Source organism: Ambystoma mexicanum, chromosome 1q, assembly GCF_040938575.1.
Source record: "Ambystoma mexicanum isolate Mex_15411 chromosome 1q, UKY_AmexF1_1, whole genome shotgun sequence".
NCBI classification, from domain to species: Eukaryota; Metazoa; Chordata; class Amphibia; order Caudata; family Ambystomatidae; genus Ambystoma; species Ambystoma mexicanum.
In genome coordinates, this window is record NC_090922.1 from 1389279686 (window position 1) to 1389304151 (window position 24466).

The 24466-nt window shown below is 43.8% G+C and overlaps 1 protein-coding gene across 1 annotated transcript in view; it reads left to right on the forward strand.

The window, feature by feature from the left end:
* Positions 1-231: 231 nt before the first annotated feature.
* Positions 232-24466, forward strand: part of LOC138547938 (cytochrome P450 4B1-like) — a 183133-nt gene continuing 158898 nt past the window's right edge. The window contains exons 1-2 of the mRNA XM_069642246.1: positions 232-564; positions 22689-22833. Coding sequence (XP_069498347.1) covers positions 373-564; positions 22689-22833 — 337 coding nt within the window. The 5' untranslated portion in view covers positions 232-372. The remainder of the gene's footprint in view (positions 565-22688; positions 22834-24466) is intronic.

Consider the following 24466-nt stretch of genomic DNA (forward strand, 5'->3'; position numbering starts at 1 on the left):
AAGTATCATAGGAAACCTATTTTTTTAAATAATGTATTAAATAATCTCCTGAAATTTAAATGCTTATTTATTGGAGGGGGAGTGGGGGCACTGACAAAAGTTTCCTTCTCCTCCTGTTTACAACCCGCGCCGTCTTGACCACCAAATAAATAAACATTTACACCCCAGTTACTCATTTCCATTTCCATTATTCTCGAATAACCGAGAACAGGGGGCGCTGTTGCACATAAAGCCGCGCTAGCAGGGCTGCACTCTGCTCGAAGTTGAAAGGGCCGGCTTCTGTGTGTGTGACTCACTCTTTCAGATTTATTTGCACTCAGTGCAGGCGGAGGGTGCCCAGACGCCTCCAGGGAACTCGAGCAGAGAGGAGTGATGGCGTCCTCGCTGGGGATCCCCGCCTTGACCCTGGTCACGGGCCGGCTTTTTCAAGCCCTTGCCTGGCTATGCTTTGCCGCGTTTCTGCTGAAGGCGGTGTCGCTGTATCTTCGAAGAAGGAAGCTCGTTCAGGGCTTCCGTAGCTTCCCAGGCCACCCTCCCCACTGGCTTCTTGGGCACGTTTCGGAGGTAGGAAGTTAACGTTTCTTTTGTGCAGGTGCAAATGAAAGCGGTGTGTGTAGAAATCGCAGCGCCATAGAATGCCTTTAACGAGCGTGAGGTGTTTAGCAACAGTCATGGCAGGAAGGCTGGTCTGTTTAGGTAGGAAGGAGTGTAAAGCCCCAGCTTCCGTAGTGATAGCAGGATGCATGTGCAAACAGTGCCGGCCCTAGAAATAAATAGTGACATCAGTTTTATTACAAAAAATTATATTATAGAATGAGTTCTTCCATACGGAAATGAATAATGGGAAGTTACATTTTAAAGACCTTGCCATGTCAAAGGCAGGAGACATACTGTGATGTCCAGTATATGAATGGTGACTGTTAATATTTACTTATTGTGAAAATCAGAAGTGAGGCATTTTTTGAAGTAGCAGACAATGTGAGGTGAATAACTTATGTAGGCCCTCATTACGACCCAGGCGGTAAGGGGTTTACGCCGGCGTAAACTTCGCCGACCCTTACCGCCTGAGTACGAGTTCCCGTAGCGCCATGGTGATTTTAACGCCTGCTTTTTGCAGGCGTTAAAATCCATGGCGCTAAGGGACCTTGGCCCTCATTACGACCCAGGCGGTAAGGGGTTTACGCCGGCGTAAACTTCGCCAACCCTTACCGCCTGAGTACGAGTTCCCGTAGCGCCATGGTGATTTTACCGCCTGCTTTTTGCAGGCGTTAAAATCCATGGCGCTAAGGGACCTTGTTGTTAATTACGCCACCGTAATTTACGGTGGCGTAATTAACGCCTTCCCCACTCCCATTATGCCCTATGGGGCAAAAATGGGAATGGGGGAAGGGTAAAATGGGGATTGGGGACTTACCGCCCCGCCAAGGTCGGAATGGGCCGGTAAGTCCGCCAACCACCATGGCGGAGTTGGCAAGGTCCTAATGAGGGCCATAGACTTTTAATTTTGGCAGAAAATGCATGGTGAGATAAATTAATTTGGCCAGGAGCACACACTTTGGTTAAGTGGAGAAGCCAGGATTTGAGACTAGTCTGCAATTCAGTAACTTGAACACATCTCTTCCCAGATGTAATTGATAGAAATATTGTGTGTTAAAAGTATTTTTGAAAGTTTTGTTTGAAAACACAATCTGACTATGGAAGGCATTGCAGAAATACGGTGAAATACGGTGATTGTGTTTTGCTAACTGAAGTTAACTGTTGTTTTGTATTGTGTATATATTTGCCTATATTGCCCAAACTAGCAAGCTACATTTATTTCTGAAGCTACAGATACATTATTTTGGCTGACAAAAGAAATACACTCCAAGCAGGTTCCGAGGATGTTATGACAGGGCGGGATTGGCCCTAGGGTAGTCAGGGCAGGTTGAGTCTAGTAAGGATTGCCTAATAGTGCAATACACCCTATTTTGCCTTGGTGGCTTTCAGGCAGAGAAGTGAGAATTTTTCCTGGTCTTCAAACATTAACAAAATTAACAGGGATTAAAGGATAGTTCCGGGACTTTTTTTTTATTGTCCCTACGGTTCGGCCATGTGTTTTTAAGCATAACTCGGTAGATCGTAGAAAACTTTCCTATGGACCTTACCCGACTTTTCGTCCATTAACGCACTCGAAATCAGCCGCCATTTTCTGATAATCCTATCATTTCCCCCCATCGCACTGGCTCACCCGCTTTTGCGGCACTAAATCAAATCCCCCGCCCCTGAAACAGACTTTATCAAAACATTCATATTCCCCGCCTCTATCCGTGACGTGACTGAGCTGCGTAGGCAAACGCGCCCAGGCGTCTTCTACGCGACTCCACACAGAACCCGGAAATCAACACAGATGAGCTCACACAACACAGCGCGCCACAATTGGGAATATGAAACTGTACTTTTAAATTAAACCGCAAGATTGTAAATTTGGTAAAGTACATTTATTTGACATCAAATGTTTTGAGAATATTCAGCGATTTGCATTTTTATTTGCTCACGTTCCAAAAAGTTTGTTTTGAGGCACGCAATGTTCCTTTGCTGTACACAGGGTCTTAGATCATCTCACAATACAGCGCCACAATTCGGAATATGAAACTGTGGTTTAAAAGCAAACGGCAAGATTGTACATTTGGCATAGTACATTTAATTTGACATCAAATGTTTTGAGAATATTCAGCGATTTGCATTTTTATTTGCTCTCGATCCAAAATAGTTCGTCTTGAGGCAAGCGATGTTCGTGTGCAGTACACAGGGTGTTGGTTTACAATAAAATAAGCTCTTCGGTCGCACTGATAATCGCATGGCTGTTCCAACAACGAGGCACTAGGCCACCACAACGGTCTGTATGTTGCATCTAGCCGTTAGTACCGCGTAAGGGCATACTTGTACTTGGCGATCGTCCCATAAAATGGTCAGGGTGGTAACGTTGTTCACGCGGAGAAGCAACTGGCGGTTAAAAAAGCCATCTGCCGGTGTCTGGTACTCGTGACACATACAATAATGAACGATGTACCTGTTTCAAAAACATAAAAAATGAAATTAGTCTCACCATCAGATCTTTATTAAAATTATTCATTTTATATATTAGGTCGGGAAATTATTTCATAGCTAGGACAGTGCAACTGGGTATTATACGTCAAGGGGGGGCTGTAGGATACTGAGACAGTCCCCCAGTGCAGGGGTTGACAGGGAGGCAGTGCAGGTGGAGAGTGGAAGGGCCCAGGACCGAGGTCGCAGACAGTGGACCAGTTGTAGCAGGGGAGAGGGAGAGAGAAAGCAGAAGCAAAGATGAAGGTTTTGAGGTGCTTCCGTAAAAGGAGATGGTTCTCCTCAAGATAGTGCGCGGTACAAAACAATATGCCACATAGAACGAACAAGTTTAAATTGCGGTATAAACTCATCTAAAGAGTTACTTACATTATATTTGAATTTTCCATTGTGTCTGTGCGTAGGGCAGCCCCGAAATACCACTCCTTCTATGCCGACGTTATTTCTTCTAATGAACGAACATTAAATGGCTATCGTTTCTGAAATTTTATTCATTATCGTTTCTTACGTTATTGCACCACACCCCCAAAAAGAAGTCTTTCGGGATGGTCCCGGCCTGTCAAGGTCAAATAACAATAGAACCTTATACTGAGCCGTGGGCCATTCCGGCACCCGAGCAAAAAATCAAAGCAGCTGACCTTCACTTTGAACGAGCACACATTCCTAGTTAGCTACATTCAGTGTAAGGCCATCTCACAGGACTTGAAATTTACACTCCATCTTTGCATTTTGTCTGCGTGCTTTGCAGCCCCAGAGAACCATAAATACGGAGACATTCTATATTTTTTGAAAAATGATTTATATTACTGTTTGGTTTAATTTAATGCGCAAATGAACAAGGTTGGATAGACACATTGCATGTACACTGAGCAATCACTTTTATTTACACAATACATAGCTACACATATTCAATGGGCCTGCGACATGAGGAGACTCGAGAGCAAAGTCACAGGTGACACCCGGGTGGTTCGCACTACTGCACGGTGAAGGGAGGGGCAAGGGTGGAGAGACACATTGCATGTACACTGAGCAATCACTTTTATTTACACATTACATAGATACACATATTCAATGGGCCTGCGACATGAGGAGACTCGAGAGAACAGACAATCAAATTACAATCATTTAAACCGTGATGTGTATTTCTCAATGAGCTCTTCTTTAGGTGGACATGGAACAGAGGCAATGTTGGGTGGCAATGCAGTTGTCCCCTGCACAGGTTCTTTCACAACTCCATGTATGTGCCTATCTAGGACATCAACAATAAGTCTCTCAATAAACTCATATTGCATATCCTCAAACACTGGTTTGATCACCCATTGTTTACTTCTTTTAGTGAAGGCCTTATTGTAGCGAAGCGTCCCTAAAGTTCCGGTCGTCCTACTTTGTTGACGGCCAACATTATGGTTATGTGCCAAGACCGCTAGAAGAGTCAGATTTATCATGCCCTCCATGCCAAAATGCAATCGTTTTGGCCTGTACTTTAGGCACATATTGTAGAACACCTCCAAATCTCCTGTGTGGCAGAATTCCGTGAGTCCCCTCAAATCTCTTGTTATAGTTTTATCAAATACAATCTTTTCAATGGCTTTGTGAGTGGGTGATGAAGGAATCAACCACTTCTTCTTCCGTGCCTCCTCTGTGGACAAATGGCCATGTTCACAATTGTGGAAATGTTGGTTTGTGTTCCAACGGTGAACGTTGGTACAGTGTAGCATTACTGACCGCCATTTTTCCAGTAGAATTTCCAACGACCCTCCACATGTTTTTGAGCTCCACCAAAGATGGTTGCTGATTGACTTGGACCACTGTGAAATACCTTGCATATCTTTTTTTTTACCTGCAGCCGACATTTTTTTATTGATTGTTTTTGCAAGATGCCAAACGTCAAATTGGTGATTTATATTTTTGTACTCTTCTCTCATTGTCTTGGCAATTGAAACGTGTCTGTCCGTGGCTATCAGGTCGATCACCATTCCCCGCGATTGTAGTTCTTGCAATGATGCTACAAAGCCAACTTTCTCCATGGCCACTGAGGATGTACTTTGTGACACCTGCACGACCACCGAACTCACAATTTTCTTACTTTCCATGTCCTGAAAGTGGTAGGTGCAGTACTTGGCTGAAAATCCTGGGCTGTCGCACTGTCCATCACCGGCTAGCCTGAACCGTTTGCCCGCGAATGTACTATCAATAGACATTTTTTCCATTCTCCAAGCTTCGCTAATGGCTGGAAATAGATAATCGGTTTGGTATTTGTAGAACTGAGTTTTCGCAATGAAATGGATTCCCACAAACTGAAAGAAAGACTCTAACTTTTTAAAACTTGAACCACTAAAAAGTGCAGCCGCTGCACAAAGTAGATTGCCTGCTGGCAGTTGCCCCAGCATGGGTTGTGCAGACCATGAGAAAGGATGATATTTTGTACAGGTGGCATGTATTTTTAGGTTAGTGCCTCGAATTGCACGAGTCACATTAATCAATGGCTCCCCACATACTTCCCCACCAACCGAATGCCCACATTTCATCCGAATAATAATATCAATCAAACAACTATCGAATACAATGAATTTGGCCTCTTTCCTTATACTGTCACTCTGCATCCCAGCTGGTTCGGCTTGTAACGTTGAGGACATGTCACTCACATGAAAGGTAGAATCTCTGATATCGTCTTCCGCTATGTTCAGTGATATTGATGGTGTTTCATTGTCGTCCACTTCATTCTCTTCCATTGCAACATCTGTTCCTTCTCCGGCGATGGGTGAATAAAACAATTTCTTCAACTTTCTCGCGGTCTTAGTTTTTGCGGGTGTGGATTCTGTGAATTGATCTCCGACTGCATCCGAACTACCAGGAGGACATTCACTATCAATGGCTGGTGGTGGTATAGCTCCGTTGTCAATCACTTCATATTCTTCCCATTGGCACGATGCATCTCCAGTCTCAAGTCCCTGCCAAAAGGTTTGACAAGCAACATCTCTCGTTCGCTTCACTGTCTGTGTAGATCTAGTTCGTACACCCACTCGCAACTAGAGGACAGATTGGAAAAGGGATGTTCAGTTTAAACACAACTTACAGTATTGAACTATTAACAGTGAAAAACAACATAATATAGTGACCAGGACACTAACCTTCTTTTGCTTTCTTTTCTTTGAAACTTTCTTGCCTCGAACTTCAACATCCGGACGCTGTTGCTCCGACTCGTGTGTGCATGTCTCCACTTCCTCTTGCGCTGCAACGACTATATTTTCATGATAAGCACATCCATCACGCACTGACGCTCCATCGACTCCCTGAAACATAGAACTTTCATTAGTATGTATAATAATATTGAAAACACAAAATGTACTTGGGGACCAATATCCACGTACATCTCAATAGCAAAACACGAATGAACGCTTTGTGTAGAACATTCAAACGAGAATTATTCACGCATTGTTGATCTAGTTAGATGGAACTGTCAAGATCCATACCTCGGGCTCCTCATAGACTTCCATTGATGATATTATTGAAGATGATGCTTTAGTAACTCCCTGAAACACAGTAATTGCATTAGTATGGTTTTCTATTTTGTTAAAAAGAACATAAACTTTGTGCAGGTGTCAACGGCTCATCTAAATAGACCTGCACAAATGATCAGTTGTCTAAAATAAATAATGGATATCTAAATATGATTCGATTTGCTCGATCGTTGGAAGTGTCACCACCCAGAGATCTGCATCAACTACTAGGGGTGATGTTCTTGTAGAAGAAGCTCCGTCATCTCCCTGAAACATAGTACTTGCGTTAATAAAGAAGGAAGTATAGCGGATGTAATCACGTCATATGATTTCGCTTGATCGAACTGTCAGTATCCATACCTCGAAATGCATAAGAACATCAAGGGACGATGTAACTGCGGTGCACACTTCTGCAAGCTGTTGCGCCGACCCGTAACTGCATGCTCCCCCTTCTTCTTGGACTAATGCTCCATCGACTCCCTGAAACATAGGACTTTCATTAGTAATGAACACAATATTGAAAAAAGAAGACACATAGGAGGGCGACGACAGAAGGACATATCAATGGCTAAAAACGAAAGAAACATTGTGTGTAACAATCACGCTACAAGAATGCAAGATCTGATGATCTCCATCGATGGAACTGTCCGGAAACGTACCTCGAGCATCTGAGTGACATCAACGGTTGTCGTCAATACGTTGGACTCCTCAGCATCTCCCTGAAAGACAGTACTTGCATTATTTTGGATAACAATAATTATAACTGAAAACAAAGACTAGAGGACGAGTACAAGGGTGTACCATTAGGTAAAATAATTACACGATAAATTAAAACTATTGATTTACATGCCTAAAACAAGTCAATGGCAGAATAGCCAAGTAAGATTACCCGATAGGCGCTTGAAGTGGCTGATGACTGCAATAACGACACGGATGGAGAATCTTCCGCCTTCATATTGAGTGGATACATAAATGGGGAAATTATTGTTAGCTAATGCTACACACTACCGCAAGGCCGAGAGATAAATACATAAACTTGACTCACCAGTGGAGGGATGTGGACGAATAGAGTGGGAATAGCGGTTGAGAGCAATTTTCGCCTCGCTCGCGGTGTGTTCTTCTTTATTAGCAATGATGTGGAGTACATGTCTGAGCTAAAGTGCCTGCTGCAGATGCGGTATCGATCACCCCTCTTGTCCGCAAAGACTTCTAGGACTCTACTTTCAAGCTCAGACGGTGGATATCCGCAATATCGGACCCATTCTCTTATCTGATCTATTGTCTTAGGGAAAACATGCATTATAATACCTTCAGATTTATTATGGGTCTTCGAAGGGCAACCGCCAATGGAACAGGCAGGCATTGTGGAAAGTTCTGAAAAGTAAAGATCAACAATTCTCTATGAATACCAATGTGTTAAAAAATTAAATGACACATAAAAGGTTCAATGCAAGGTTCTTTTTGGTTCTTGGAACTAAAATAATTTCACTAAACTCAGAACATGTGACTAGTTCCTTGCATGTACTGTCTTGAACGAAAAGAAATTGGACGCAAAATGATTATGGTACATGGCCTTACCTTGACGAACAAACAGTTAGATGCAGGGATCAGAGTAGTTTCTTGTCGTAGAACAGGGAGCAGTTCACAGGTTGCAAACTGACGAGTTTCCTCGAAGTGGTCACGGAAGTTCACAGAGACGAAGAGCAGATAACCAGCACCTTCACGGGTTGACTAGCAAAGCGCAAAGAAGTTCTCATTAGAAATATGAAGTGGGTTATAAAGAATTCGAAACAGGGGTGTGTTTGTGAATGAATGACGTGTATATGTCGTGGCATTATGCGGTTTGCAGGGGGCCGTCCATCGTGAGGGGGGATGCTTGGCAGGAGACACGGGGTCTGGAGGTAGACATGGGAACAACAACCCATGCTCTATAGACCACTTTGAAGTGTACATGGTCTTTGGCACCTCTTGGCCTTTATCGCTCCCTGACAGCTCCACTTGCCAGCGCAAGTACCCCGGTGCAAACTGCCTTTGATAGGGCGGGGGTGGATTGGGGCGGTGGTCGTGCAGACAAGACACAGGAAGACTCGTGAATGGAGACACACTTATGTGGATTGCAGGGGGCCGTCCATCGTGAGGGGGGATGCTTGGCAGGAGACACGGGGTCTGGAGGTAGACATGGGAACAACAACCCATGCTCTATAGACCACTTTGAAGTGTACATGGTCTTTGGCACCTCTTGGCCTTTATCGCTCCCTGACAGCTCCACTTGCCAGCGCAAGTACCCCGGTGCGAACTGCCTTTGATAGGGCGGGGGGGTGGATTGGGGCGGTGGTCGTGCAGACAAGACTCGTTTGCCGCAGGGCCTCACCAAGGAGAGGCCATCTAACTGCTTGTAAGAGGCAGGCTGCAGGATCTAGTACATGGAAGGCAGGGGGGTGAGTTTATAAATACCTCACCCTCCCAGGAGAATATATGGGTGCAGTTCACCCTGGAGACCCTGGATGCCTAGGCAGTTAGTCAGCAGCAGGCTGGCCTGTGGTGGCAAGGCAGCACGGGCCAGAGGGGGTCATCTCTGTACCCGGTGCCCAAAAGGATGATTTATTATGATCAACCATATTGATTATTTACCTATAACCATGTTTTGTATCAATAAAATCCAACGGTCTTTTATTGCCAACGATTGAACAAAGTGGTGTGGTAAGTATTTTTGGGGGAGGAGGCAAGGCCGGGAGGCTTGATGCCAACCCGCAAAATAACATATGTATGTCTGCTGCATATGGGTTCAACGGTTATGTGGATTGAAGGTGTGCAGCCAGCGTGAGGGAGGATGCTGGCCGGAGACATGTGGTGTGACAAGACAAGGCACAGGAAGACTATTCAATGGAGACACACTAGATTCATTTAAAAAATCAAAACAACCAGTGTTAAAATATATGTTGGGTTTTATTTTAGATCTTAATTTCAATTGAACATAAATAATAAACATTACACATTGTAAAGTTCCGGTTGTAGCACATCTAGGGAAAATCCGCGGTATTGTCCACTGTCGCTGGGGAAATGTTGTCTAATGGCAAGTACCGCACAGGCAGGTATTACTCTCCGAACGCGGTGTCCGAGCCTCCCGTGAAGCCACCAAGTGAAGCAACGATAGGCCACCAGCCTGTACCACCTGTGAAAATGAAAGATGCAAACTGTATTAAAATGACAAAACTCTCTTATCACTGTCGATTCAGGTAAAAAAATGTCATTCTGCTTTGAAAAAAATTCTATCTAGAAAATGCACAATATGGAACCAATTTACATGCGTTCGAATGATATGTAGATGTAATTTTATATGTGGGAGACGACCATGAAATAGTAGTGGCATCACTGACATCACAACCAGAGTATACTTACTCGTTACTCGGATTACGCGGACGAACAGTGTCGCGAAGTTCGTGCATAAGCACCTTCATCATCCTCAACACGGTCCGTGAGAGGCAGGCTTCCCTGAACTCTGGCAGCTCGGTGATGCATTGCGGACTTGGCTCGCCTTCCGAAATGTAGGCCAAGCACCCAGAATTTTCACGGCAGCAGCAGTTCTCCTCCTCAGTTGGCATTAGCTCGCACCGATTGCACGTGCACCAGGTGGAGACGCCGTCCATGCGACATGGTCCAGGCTCTTCATCCGTTGACTGGTCCTCCAAACTGCCGTCCGAATCCCCATCGTTTTCGCGTGCTTGCCTTTCCAGTAGTTCTTCCTCGGTGTACTCGGGCTCGTACATATACGGCATTATTGTAGCCATTGTGTGGTAAAGAAAGTAAAATAATTTACAGAGATGGTACAGGTGTTCACAAGGCCTAGAAGCGGCGAAGGTACCTGACCAGAGCACAGAAACGAGTCACAGAATACTCAAAGTAACACACAGAGAGTAATGGAATCGAAAATCTGCTGCTCTGTGTTGTGAAACGGTGTGTTTATACTTATTGAGGAAAGAGGCGTCCTGCCATTTCCATGGCGACACTTCATTAGCTGAGGCGCAGCGATTGTTGACACGAAACGTGCTTTGGCGTTGGGAAATGGGCGGTACGCGTCTGCTGATGTCTGTTTCAGGGGCGGGGGATTTGATTTAGTGCCGCAAAAGCAGGTGAGCCAGGGCGATGGGGGGAAATGATAGGATTATCAGAAAATGGCGGCTGATTTCGAGTGCGTTAATGGACGAAAAGTCGGGTAAGGTCCATAGGAAAGTTTTCTACGATCTACCGAGTTATGCTTAAAAACACATGGCCGAACCGTAGGGACAATAAAAAAAAAGTCCCGGAACTATCCTTTAAGTCTTCCCAAAAGATTTGCCGGGCTTGGGCGCTCAAATATATATGCATAGGTGCTGAGTACATGGGGGCAGAAGTACCAGTTCTCCTTGCCATGCAGCTGGGGAGCAGGTGTAAGTGGATCTAGGTCACATGGCCTAAGCCCCGCCCACCTGGTGCCTTCCTGCTTGCCGCTCTTTTTCCATACTTAAGGAGCCCTCCAGCCTCTTTTCCTTTGCAGCTGGGGAGCAGGTGTAAGTGGATAAGGTCACCTGTCCTAAGCACCACCCACCTTCTTAGCCATGCCTCTTCCTTCCTGCTCTTAACTCTTAGATCAAGGGCGTCTCTCGCCCGAGCGTCCAAAGCGAAAGGCAGTCAAAGAAAAGGGCAAGTCCTGTTTGGACCTGTTCGGACCAGGAGGATTCAGGACCCGAACCCCTGCTAAGACAGCAGGTAAGCATGCACCAACATGTGTTTACACCCTCGGTCCCCACAGGCCATCCCCACCCTCTCTAGTCCCCCCGTGTTGTTCCCTTGTGCCCCCCGTCCCGCACACAGGAGTCTGTCCTGCTACATTCTGGTTTCACCATCACCGTCTTGAGGCCAATGCCGGATTTTACTCTCATGGACTTCATTGATTCATGGTGCGTTACCCTTTCTCAACTCTCATGCTGGACTTCCTTTGCATCTTGTACTCATGGTGGCCCTGAATCATGCTGTTCCCATCTTCATCTTGTATCCTGGCTTGCAACATTATGTGTTACTACTGACTTCTGCAGTTGTATTCGCTCTCCCCTCTTGCTTCTCCACTCTTTTTGTCTGCTTACTCTATGTTCTCTCTTCCCTCTCCCTTTTACTATCTCCTCCCCTTACTTTCTTCTACGCACTTACTCTATCAGAATTGTCCTTGGACCTAGTATGATAGCAACCTCATCTGTCGCTCCCCCATCCCTTTACTGCCCCCCCCCCCAGCACTATCTGAAACGTTATCAGGCCTAGTACGATAGTCGCTTGTTTTGTTCCTCCTCTGCCTTTCTGCACCTCTCTCCCTCACCTTTTGTTTTTCTCTGGCTCTACCAGAAATGTCGTCAGGCCTAGTACGGTAGTCACCTGTCTTTTTCAATTTCCTTCCCGCTCTTCCCAACCCCTTCCTTATCTATGTCTATGCTCTTGCCCTATCTGAAATGTCGTCAGGCCGAGTACGATAGTTAATTTCACATCCTTACTGTTCATGGCCTGTAAGAATGTCATTGTATTTTTCCTTGTTCCCTCCCTTGCCTTGAAGCACTTTGAAACACATTGTGTATAGGCGCTATATAAATAAACTATCATATATCATGCTTGTCTAAGTTAAGGGCCATAGCTCATTGAGGGCCCCTTAACAAGGGTGGTGGGCCATTACCTACAGGGTCGGGCCGCCAACTTGGGGCATATCACCATTAGCACCTGTGTAGGTTAATGGTCCGAGCGCAGTGAGGGTCCCTTCACGAGTGTGGCGGGCCGGTACCTATAGGGTCGGCCCGCCACCTCGGGGCATATCGCCATTAGCACCTGTGTAGATCCCTACATGCGAGTTAATGTTTTTTTTTTTTTTTTAAAGAAAGAAAACGTACCTTTATTCTTCGGCCTGACGCTGAAAAGCTGTCATCCAGGAAGTCCATTTGCAATGTTGATGACATCATCAACATTGAAGAGGGACTGCCTGGCTGACAGCACTGTGGGGCGTCGGGAGTCGAAACAAAGGTACATTTGTTTTTTTTTTCATTCCAAAAAACAATAAAAAGAAGACACCATTAGCATCCGTGTAGGGAGCTACACGCGTGCTAATGTGAAGGTGGAGCGGGGAAGGGAAGCGTCCAACACCAATGAAACTGCTCGGAACGCGGCCTTTCCTTATAGAATACAGCCCATCTTGTGAGCATTCTCATTGGTGGGCGGCACCTTCCAGGGTGCCAATGCAATATCCAGTAGGGCTTGCCTCCTCGATTAACCAATCTCTAAGCGGGAATCTAGCTGCGGCATAGACTATAAACACTTTCTCTGTCCTATAACAGCAGGCCTGAGACCCCACTGGATTCCTAATTTCATATTTTATTAATACTTGCTTAAGATACAATACCCGCAACTTCTTGTATGATGGGCACAGAAGGAGGACATGTGTGTGCATATCCTAATCGGGCTCCCTATCTCTCTGTCTCTGTGAGCCGGTTGCTTTCTTTCTCTGCTTCTCCTATTTCTGTCTCTTATAAAATATGACATAACTCTGACTTCTTAATTTCTGCCATTTGCGTTTCGGCGATGCATTTTATGCTGGTGCTAAGGGAATACATTGTTGTCCTGCACCCGTAAGTGCCCTGCAAGTGCTGTTGGGCTGGTCGTATTGCTGGATGAGCTGTCTGCTTCGTGTGTTTCGCTTTGCGAATTGATTTGGGACGTGTTCTTGGAGGCGTCCATGCACAAAAGGAAGCTGTGCATGGCAACTCGCGGTGAAACGGGACATTGAACTGCCATTACCAGAGTAAATATTAACAGCACACTTCATCTATTCTTTAGTGTTTGAAAGCATTACTCTGTGGACTCTTGCTCATTGTCTAAGGACATTGTCTAAGGACTTTAATTTGTTGACCAAATGCCATCTGTGCAGATAAGCATATAGTCTTCTGATGTGTATTATTGGCGGTATACTTACGTTTCCTTTCTCTTCACGCAGATCCATTGCGTGCGTGACACACCCTCGCCTCCCGACGCCTGCAGCTCCCAGCCTTGTATAAAATACGGGTGCACGTGCACCTGGAAGTGCCCTGCAAGTGCTGTTGGGCTGTTCGGCGTGGTCGCGGGGCATGGGCAGGAGCATAGTGAAGGTTACGTGCCCAACTATTTTACTATTCATTTTCTTGCTTCATTTAGGTGTTTAGTTCTTGTGTATTGGGCAACCTGTGCAAATAGTTCTCAGAGTGGATTTGCATGTGTTTCTTCTAAGTTCTATAGATCAGGTGTTGTATGCTTTATTGTGTGTACGTTGGGTCTTTTTCACTCATGTAAGCGGCATGAAGAAAACTAAGCGAGAAATTTATAGTTACAAGAGTACTGTACCTCTGATGAGGAGAGAATCTAGGGCGGTGGGCGGCCCCTTTGACTATATCTTGTCCGCACCGTTGGTATTTACCCCCGTTAAAGGAACTATGAGTATGGCTTGTAAATTGCCCTTACCCCCATCGCCTCCTCCTACGGTGGAAAGTGCTGCCATAAATCTGGTGGAGGATGGGGGGGTAGCTGATGAGTCTATTTTGTTAATAGATTCGGGGGAACCTGGTAAGAGCCTTCAAGATGCTAGCCAACCAACAGAACCCCCCTCTTTAGATCAGAATGAAAGTGAATGTAGCCCAGATATGATTAATAGCTCACTTTTGGCCCTATCCCAGTACCCATTGGGGAAGGAGGCGGTATGGGAGCTGTCCTCGGCCAACTGATGGGCCGGGAGTCTGTGGGAGGGCACACACATGAAGACTCTGTAAATAGTTTGATATTAAGTGAAGTTACACTTCATACTATCCTACTTAAGCAGCTAATAGCTGCAGTAGAAAGGCAAAACTACCCTATTGGTAGCTGCGGAATGGCTGACTCTAATCTATTGGATCCTTCGGGACCGCAGGGGGGAGCATTCAATCTCGCTATAAGTCCAATGGAGATGTCTGCTCCCCCGGAATATGAAGAAGAATTAGATGTGTTAACAATCAAGGACCCTAAGAGATCGGGTCCTATTAAAAAAAATGATGGTAATAAAAATGAAGACAGGTTACTGAAGCAGAAAGAAATGAATCAGAACAAAAATAAAAATGACAGAAAATAAACAACCCTTCAGAAAAGAAAGAATGTTGCAGGACATAAGAGACAAGATAAAGTCTCTAGAAATAATTGGAGATGGTTGCTGAGAGGTGATGCAGAAGATACAGATACCGACATCATCGAGGTAGATGAAGGATCAGATGTGCTATTGTGCAGAGGGTCAGGGGGTACTGCAGCCACAGATTCTCTTTCCGAGACCTTAAAAAACAAAGGCACAAAGCATTCAACGAGAGGACCTATTTGTCATAGCGGGGGCTGTATGGTGTCAGACACAAATATGCAGGGAAGTTTGTTAAACTTTTTCCCTAAAAAAACAAAACGGCTGGAACCAACCGCAACTGACCCAGCCACAATATTATCTGCAGTAACAGACAAGGGCATCTCCCTGGAAAGGCCAATTGAGGTTCCTGATGGCCACCGGAGGCACTCACTAGTAGAGAATTGGGACCATAGGGAGTGGGCCACTGCAATGGACCTAACAAATATACCTTACTTAGACAAACCAGCAGCAAGTGCTGGCACTCTCCAGCCCATGCACCCTGTTAATGAATTGAAGACTGCGGGACTGTGTTTCCAATCTAACGGTCCCAGGCGCAATAGATGCCTGCAAACCCAGACTGAAGTGGGAAATATGGAATCGCTAGTGTGTGCTTACTCTCTTGGAGGTGGGGATCCGAGAGAAGCAGTTTCTACAGCAAATCTCTTGGAAGGTGGTCCTGTGATGGAACGGGTTATCAGAAGGGCCCCATCACCCATGACGTCCATGAGAATGTTGTTCAGTATGAAATTGTCCCTAAGGTAATCCCTTCCCTGCCACATGGAAGAATTTCAAAGCTGTAAATACAGTTTGGGGTTCACGGAATGACGGTGTGCAAACCGAATTGGAGATGGGCAGGTTAACAAATATGACAGTCATGGGTGATGGGGCCCGGATTGTCAGGACAGTGAATTTCCACTAATTCTGTCTCCACGGGGCCAAACGGAACCTTTTACAGTGGTCGCACGACTAGCAGCAATAAATTATCGCCCGTTTAAATTTGTAGATAATCCAAGTATAATGTTATATTATCTTTTTGAAAAGGGAGGACCAACGTCACTGTATAGACCAATGGTTTTGGCCTTATTCGGGGAAGTACCAAGTCTTTCCCTAATCACTACGGGCGATATTAAGCTGGTGGATTTTGTGCACCCGATGAGATTTGACTATGTAAGGGTTGTGTTTTACTCTAACAGCATTGCAGATGCAGTTGTGAAAGAAAGCAGCTCATTCCATAAACTGGGTTATGACCTGGAGAGGGTGGCTCCGGATACGGGCCTCCCTGCCCAGGTGGGGAGGGAGACGAGTGTGAATGAAAAATTAAGCACTAATCTTAGCAGAACGGATAGCACCTTCGAAGAGCCTAATTTCAGATGGCTAGCCCTTCAACTAAGAGACTCAATATCCCAACTTCAGGGCCTGAAGCCCAACAGTTAGTAGTTGTGCAACCTTTCCCCTGATAAGTTGGAATTCGAGGGGGAATTGGTCGTTGAGGAGCTCTGTTGAAATCGGTGCCCTACTTAAAAAATGATCTATTCTCTGTATACAAGAAACCTGCTTTACTACGGATTTTGTATTAGATGGTTTTATTGTTTATTCTTTACTTGCAAAGTAAGGTCCAGTAGGTAGGCCAGCGGGTGGTCAACTTATAGCAGTTGCAATAGCACTGGGGCCTAAAGTAATCAAAATGTATAGAATTTTATATTGGTGTCTTTTATTGTTATTATGTTTAGACTACAATACGCTCACTGGGCGCTGTAATCTTTTGATCATCAATGTCTATTGGAACCCGAAATTGGATATTGATAAAGAGCTTAAAAAATTGGGGGACCTGATGATGAAGTGTCATGAAATATCTCCTAATGTGGTAATGATAATTGTAGGGGATTTTAATGTTGGAATTAACAACGACTCTTCTCCTCCTAATGCTGAGGCTGATGATATTTACAACTGGAATCAGGGCAAAAAATCCACACAGGGGCCCCTTTGGAGGGCCTTTTTGGAGTCATGGGGATTGACAAACACAATGGGTCTATGGAGAAGTAAAGTCCCCTATACTACCTGGTTTATGGGAACACAAACTAGTGCAATTGTTTACATATTCCTCACAGATCACCTTGTATGGATGGTAAAGGAATTCAGGTTGTTGAAGATGAAATGCAGTGACCATAAGATCCTGTACCTAAACTTTGAGGGGAGGGGGGCTTTGGTCATTACTAACCAGAATCTAGTGAATTTAGAAACAAACCAGGCAAAAAACAGAATTGTGTGGCATAAGGGCAGTGTAGAAAAGGTAAATGCGCTTTTTCCAAATGACTGTAATTCCTCTACCTTAGGGAAAAAGCATATAAGGTATAAAGATTCCTTTACACACCATGTGGGAAATGTGATTGCTCAAACGACAGTTCCTCTCAAATCAGGTAGGACCAGGACTAGTCACACACACTATCACGACCCTGTAATTAGAACATATAAAAATCAGAGACAAAAATCACTGAGGCTGCTTGCTAAAGCCACACTCCCTTTGGCGGAGAAATTGGGCCTAAAAAAACAACTGCTAACTTGTGGAAAAGGAAGATAAAAGAGCGCAGAGACATGCTCTATCAGATGGATGGGGAAAATATCCTCTATGCACTGAAGGACAATACATCTAGATCCTTCTGGGCTTTGGTTAATAATAAGGCTACCTTGAATTGCTCTGCACTCTCCACCGCAATATCAGATCTCCAGTGGGGTGGGCATTTTGGCAACCTTTACCAATCAAGAAAGGGTTGTAAGCGATATTCAATCAACACTACAGCTAAGTCAATGCCTAGTCTGGGATGCTGAGGAAAACCCTTATTAATGTATTTTTATGTCCAGTTCAGTACTCTGGATGACAACCCTTGTATAACACCCCCCTCTTAGAATCCCCCTGACCCCACTGAGGCAAGAAGTAGGTTTGTTATGCAAATTTAAAAGGTTTATTTGGAAAATTAAACAATATATATATATATATATATATATATATATATATATATATATATATATATATATATATATATCACACTTCTATAAATAAATTGATAATGGATAGTACCCTCGTGAATATGAGCAGTAATCAGCAATAGGTAATCCTACAGTAGCACAGTTCTTTACAATCAATGAGGAGTTAGTATAGGATGGATAAGGTAGCAAAATACTTTTATGGTTTCAAGGGAAAAGCAATGAGGAATAAAATGCAGTACATAAATACTTGATATGATTTTAGCACAAGATAAGATAATCACTATTTCTCTGGCAATTCACCCCCCCCCTGTGCAATGTGAGAAATGGAAGGAGATGGAAAGAGGAGCACACAGTTCTCAGGAATGCAATCAAATACAATATGAAATTCAGTTCCCCCCCAGCAAGCTTAGAGGAAACAGGGATGAGTTTTAAACACAGGCGAATTACTTTAATGTGGTTTGCAAGGAAGTGAAAAGGTGCTAAAATTGCTTTTAATTCCCTCTAGAGGTTCAGGGTAGGTGATGGCTACTTTATATTAGTTCAGGCTCACTTTAACAATACTCTATGAATGATTAGCAGATTGCAAACAAATTTTAGCAAAGAGAAGCAAAAACCTAGATTCTAAGCTTTCAGATGAAACTTAAATTTCATTCCTAGCCCAAACGGTTCCAGAGATACAGAAGATTAAATAAAGGTAGTTTTTCGGATTTAAAGTAAACTCAAAATGACAGGTGACAGCTTGCAGCTGCAGAATTGACAGGTGACAGTTGTGCAGCTTTAAAAATGACAGATGACACGATTTCTAGGAGGCAGTTCTACTTAGGTTAAAATAGTTTGGATTAGATTATTTTAACTAAGAGATTGGTCCTGCACAGTTCTGCTAGGTACTCACAATATAAATTTGAACTAGGCCTCGTCACGGATCTGGTCAACACGTCCGGCTGCGGTTCTGTCTGCTCGGCGGGTCAATCAGGCACCGGTTCTGCTCACAGCGATCTGGGTCAGCTCTGCTCTGCTGGGATAGCCTCTCTGGATTCTGGATGTAACACTGCTTTCTGGGTACTGCTACAGGTTCTTGCAAAAATTCTTGGCAAAATTCAAACAGCTCGCCCGGCTGTTGAATAGTTTTGGTTAGTTTTGAGGCCTGCTGAAGAGGATTCAGCTGGTGGATTCAGGCCTCTCTGCTACAAATTCTGGAGTTAATTTCTGCTACAGGTTCTGGAGATTGATGGATTTGAAGTCTGGATCTCTGGATGTGAAGTCGCCGGTCAGCATGCTCCGCAGCAAATGCAATTGAATCTCTCTACCTGTCCCAGCTGTCTCTTTTTATGTGTTTTAAAAATGGGTGTGTGCCTGGGCCTAGCTAAGCCTGCCCCTCTCTACTTGTCATTGGCCCAATTCTGCCCTTTCCCATGATTGGGGGAACTGAGTTGTGAGTCAGAGTGATGAGGTAGATTTTATGGCCAGAGGGCCCTCCCCTGTCATCTTTACACACAAATCTATATTTGATCCAAATACACAGTTGTTTTTACATCACCTACACACATCATATATCACATGAGGTAGGCACTGTTCCGACTCTGGCGTTTCTAGGAGCTTGCGTAAAGAAATGGCAACTTATTTTCGATTTTAGTGGGTTATGCAACATTGGTTTTTCATTAAAAATTATACACATATACAGGGCCTGTCCATACATACTCCAGTAAATTCCCATGTCTCTAGCTTAAACACAGAGTCTGTAGTATCAATAAATAGCAGGGTTTTGCCCCAGAACATCACACAAATTGGAGTTTGGGCTTGAATTGTGGGCAAAGTTTTCATTTTAAGGATCCCCAAATTTCACATTTCTGTCATCTGGTTACCAAGAGTTATCAGTGTTTCTGTAAAATATATATTTGCTTTCAATTCAAAGTACTTCAGTGTTTGAGTCCGCCCCCAAAGTTTGGGGATGACAGTGATCACATGTCTCTCCTGGCTGGCAGATCTTTGTTGACAGGAAACAGTCAAAATCACCATATCCTATTCAAGGGGAAAGGTCTTTTGTGTGGGCTCCAGCAAGCTGAGGTCAACAGACAAGGGGGCCACTTTGCATTAGGTTAGCATGACCATGTGATATCCTGGGCTTTCTGAGGTGAGAAGGTTTCCCAGCCTTTTGGCATGTTAATCAAATCAGATTGTCTCTGGGAACAGCAGGTGGCTAGATTTTCAATTAACTAACAAGCTTTGAAGTCCCAATTGTCACAGAAGGCTGATTAGCTTCTGAAGAAGCAGTTCTCCTGTCAGAGTTTAGACCGCTAGCGCCGCCTTGAGTCCAAAGCTGGTACTGCATGCATTTATTTTTGATCAGTCTTTAATTAATGCATTTCAAACAAGAGATTGTACATGGAAGTATATTATCCAGGTTCAGCACATGGCACTGGTGTGGTTCTGCAGTAAAATAATTTTGTGCCCATAATTTAGCCATATTTGACCTGAAGAAAATGAATTCCCAATAGTTATGAGTTGCTTTTGGCAATCAGCATTGCCCCTTTTGCAATGGTTTCAGGCTACTGTGTGTGTAGCCCCATGGTGGTTTTAGGCAGTGCCCTCCTGTGCTCACAACATAGGCAAAATAATGGATGGCAGCCTATTCTTCATGTTTTCCCTGTGCATTCTCTGGGGAGTTCTGGCCATCATGATGTTTTCCATGCCAGTACTGCACAGTTTTATGGTAGGACTTGGATGCATGAGTAAAAACATCCCACAGGGTAGTCTGCAAACTCCACTGGACCTTCATAATATTGAATGGAACATAGACATCAGTCAGGAGGATGTTGATGTTTTGATAAACAGGGCCTCTAGTTCGAGGGCAGCCGGTCCAAACGGCTTGGCTAACGTCCTTTTTAAGCAAAACAAACAATTATCGACAAAAATATTGTACATATTGTTTCACGATATCCTTCAGTCTTGCTTCATTCCAACTGGTTAACATACCTCTTATATGATACCCATTTACAAAAAGGGTGCACACTCCAATCCTCTTAACTATTGGCCGATAGCATTATTGGATGCAGACTCTAAATTTTTCTCAGGGCTTATCCTAAATCATATCCATAGCTGGATAAATAAAAATGACATCCTGTCCAAGTTCCAATTTGGGTTTAGGAAAAGTGTGGGAACTGACGCTGGGGGGGTTGCTGCTATCTGTGTTGCAGGATAAAGCATGGAGCAAAGATGCCGTGCCAATATATATCGCTTCCATTGACTTGTCAATGGCGTTCGATAAAGTGGAGCGAACACTCCTGTGGGGAAAGCTAAAACGACTGGGAATGCCATCTGCCCTCCTGTCTATTTTAATAAAGCTACATGAGGGATCCCAACTGCAGGTGCGTCTGAACAACGAGGGTAGTCGCTCCACTCTAATTGCTGCACCGAATGGTCTATGACAGGGGTGTGTCTTTGCGCCTACCATATTCAACCTATATGTCTCTGATGTAGGGGAGGGGCTGGAAGATGCAGCCTTCGCACCCCCGAAGATAGAGGGAGTTAAAATCTACTGGACGGCATATGCAGTCAACTTTATGCTCTTTGACCATACCCCCATAGGGCTCCAACGTCTGCTGTGCAGATTTCGAGACTATACTGAAGCAAACCATCTATTAATAAATGAGAACAAAACAGTTGTAATCAGACTACATCTGCTCCCCTACGTCAAACAATACTCCTGGTTTTTGAACCACATTAAACTAGTGGTAAAGCACAACATACGCTACCTAGGTTACCCCATCTTTGGCAATAAACAGAAATCCCACTACAGACAACATATGGATGCTAAAACTAAACCATTAATGCTCCAATTTTAAAAAATCGATTGCAAATATGGAACATTTTCAATTCTACCAGTCCAATGTTATTACAAGCAAAAAATACTACCACAGCTTTGCTACGGACTGGAGTTTTATCCAATATGGTTTATGGTAGAATTGAATAAACATGAAGGTTGACTCCTTAGGATAATCTTCCCATGTCTACCAAAGTGCATACCGCTGTCAATCTTAAGGTATGAATTAGGCGTAAATTCACTGGCATCTTTGATAATATGGAAAAACAGTCCTTATTCAGCAAATCGGTTACAACCGAGATAGGTACCCTATATGATCTCGTGGGATAGGGTATACGCAGTAATAACTCTTATCTCTGCCTATATACTTGAACTCAAGGATGAATGCATGAATTATTTGGAATCCCTGGGCCTCACATTCGAACTATTAATGTTCAACCCTACCAAAGTAAAAAGATGCTAAGAGTGGGGGGATTGGGATACAACAATGAGTGCGGTGGGAGCTTCAAGGTTCTAAAAACATATGGTAACCCATTATAAAAACCTGGGCAGTGTTGAATCATATCTTATACTGTTTCCCTCTAAATCGGCCAGGCACCTATCCACGCGATTTAGGTGTAATGTTCTTCCCACAAGAGAAATCATGTGTGCACGAAATAACGAGGCAGGGCGGGTTCAAAGTTGTAGATTGTGTGAGGAACCAGAAGTAACTGAGTCTCTGGAGCATTTGATGTTGGACTGCCCAGTATTGAGACCACAGAGGATACAGTATTTTAACAAATTTGTTGCACCTACCGGCCTAATTAACCTGGATTCACTTTGGTGGAAAATGCTACACGGAAAAGATAACTCTTTACATATAGCTATTGTGAGGTACCTGACAACTGTATGCCAACTAGAAACACAAACTGAAGCTCATGTTGATATGTCGACTAAATAAGCGTGTAAAGATAATGTCTTATCTTCTCTTTTGCATTGATTTGACTAGAACTGCTCTGACTAACTGCTGCTATGGTTCTTTTTTTCCAAGGCATTATGAAAACTGATTGAAAAGACACTTTGTTTTTCCAGTCCTTGTCTTTTCTGGGTGCACTGATTAATAGTCCTACAATTCTTGCAGTTTAAACAAGATGGCAAAGACTTCAACAAGATGATGGAGTGGACACACAAGTACCCCCATGCCTTTCCTGTGTGGATTGGGGGCTTCTCCGGGTCGCTCGCCATCAGCCATCCAGAATATGCAAAGGTTATATTTGGCAGTGGAGGTAGGTGACCATATCATTTAATGTCATGAATCAAAAACGAATCTTGAGTAAAATGCAGTTTAATTTCTATAGTTTTCTCTTTACTGTTCTGATGGTTTGCTTCCATCACAGTTAGAGAACTGGCTCCCTTGTAGCTTCTCATTGGCAAGATGTGTCTGAATGCGGTTTATAGTGATAAATTCGAATGACATTATGTCAAAAGTCATAATGTGGAAAAAAAAATGCAAAAAAAAAAATTTGAATGTCTATTTTTAATTGCTTTTTGTTCGAAATCGGCGGATCCCTCCAAACACCACCTTTTTTTGCCCCTTTTTTTAACTCGCGGAACCCAAAAAAACCATGTAAATAAACATTTGAATTTTTTTTTTCGATATTTTTTTCTTCGACATAATGTTTTCGACTTTTTCACTGCCTACCTCTGAATGCAGCTACATTGATTACACTCTGAAGTGTTGCTGTCACTGTCACCATCTGGAACATGTGTGCTCTACTCTGGTCAAGGCCTAACTTTGGCCATGTATCATAACAATATTGTGAAGTCGTTTGAAGCACTACTTTGCTGACTCTGGTGAAGGACCTGGTTTTATGCAGACAGATTTCCAGAAATGTAGTGATTGCTTGAGTCCACACTTCTATTCAGTGTTGCAGCTGAAGTAATGCTGGGAGTGATGAGGTTTTATTGTTCTTGTTTAAAGACCTTCATTTGCTCTTTTGAGACAATGCTTGTTTGCTTTGGGTACTAGTTGGCGCAGAAAGTGTTACATATAGGCTGCGACTCTGGTCTTGGGAAGTGAAGGTAGGAGGCAGAAGATGTGAAGAGGGACACACAGCCTGTGGGTGGTGTTTGTTTTATTTGCCAACCCATTGACCGGTAATCACTATGATAAAACCCGAGGCCATTCCCACCCACTACTTGCCCTTCTCTACCCAAAAAGCACAGCCCCTGACTTTTACTTTCTGATCAGCCTTCTGAAAGTGTATGGCTAAATTACAAATTTAAACCAGCTATGCCAATTCCTAATGTAATAAAATGTTTTATCCAACTGTGCCTTCAGCTTTTTGATTTATAAGCAGTGTGTCCTTGCAATTGTTCCTTGCCTTGAATTCCTGTTAAAACACACATTGGAAAAGCCAACAGTTTTTGCTCTTTTCTGAGCATTAGATAGGCAATTTCTACGTGTTGCGTGATATGCCCAGCACCATTCACCAGATGCTCTCATTTTATGGTCAGGTAGTAACATTATGGTAGTGCCTTGAACATTGGGATCCCATTCCTAAACAAAAGCCAAGAACGTTGCCTTTGCCAATGCTTGTTTGAGTTACTTGCCTTTATTTCAAAGCAGTCAATCTTGGTTCCACTCCTAAACCTTCTGTTGCAATTAGAATATGTGCAGGTATTGGGACATAAACAACTGAAATTAATCCTGTTTTCTTCTGCAAGAAGAGTGTAACCCTCCATTAAGTTAATCAGACCACCCAGTTTATGGCGATTTTGCGATTTGCAAAAAAACCCGCAAAATTTGCCTTTTCCCGCTATGGCCGCTATAAATCATTAAATGAGCGCAAAAAAGACACATTAGTTTTATGTATCTTTTTCACGCTCATTTAATGATTTATAGCATCCACAGGGGGG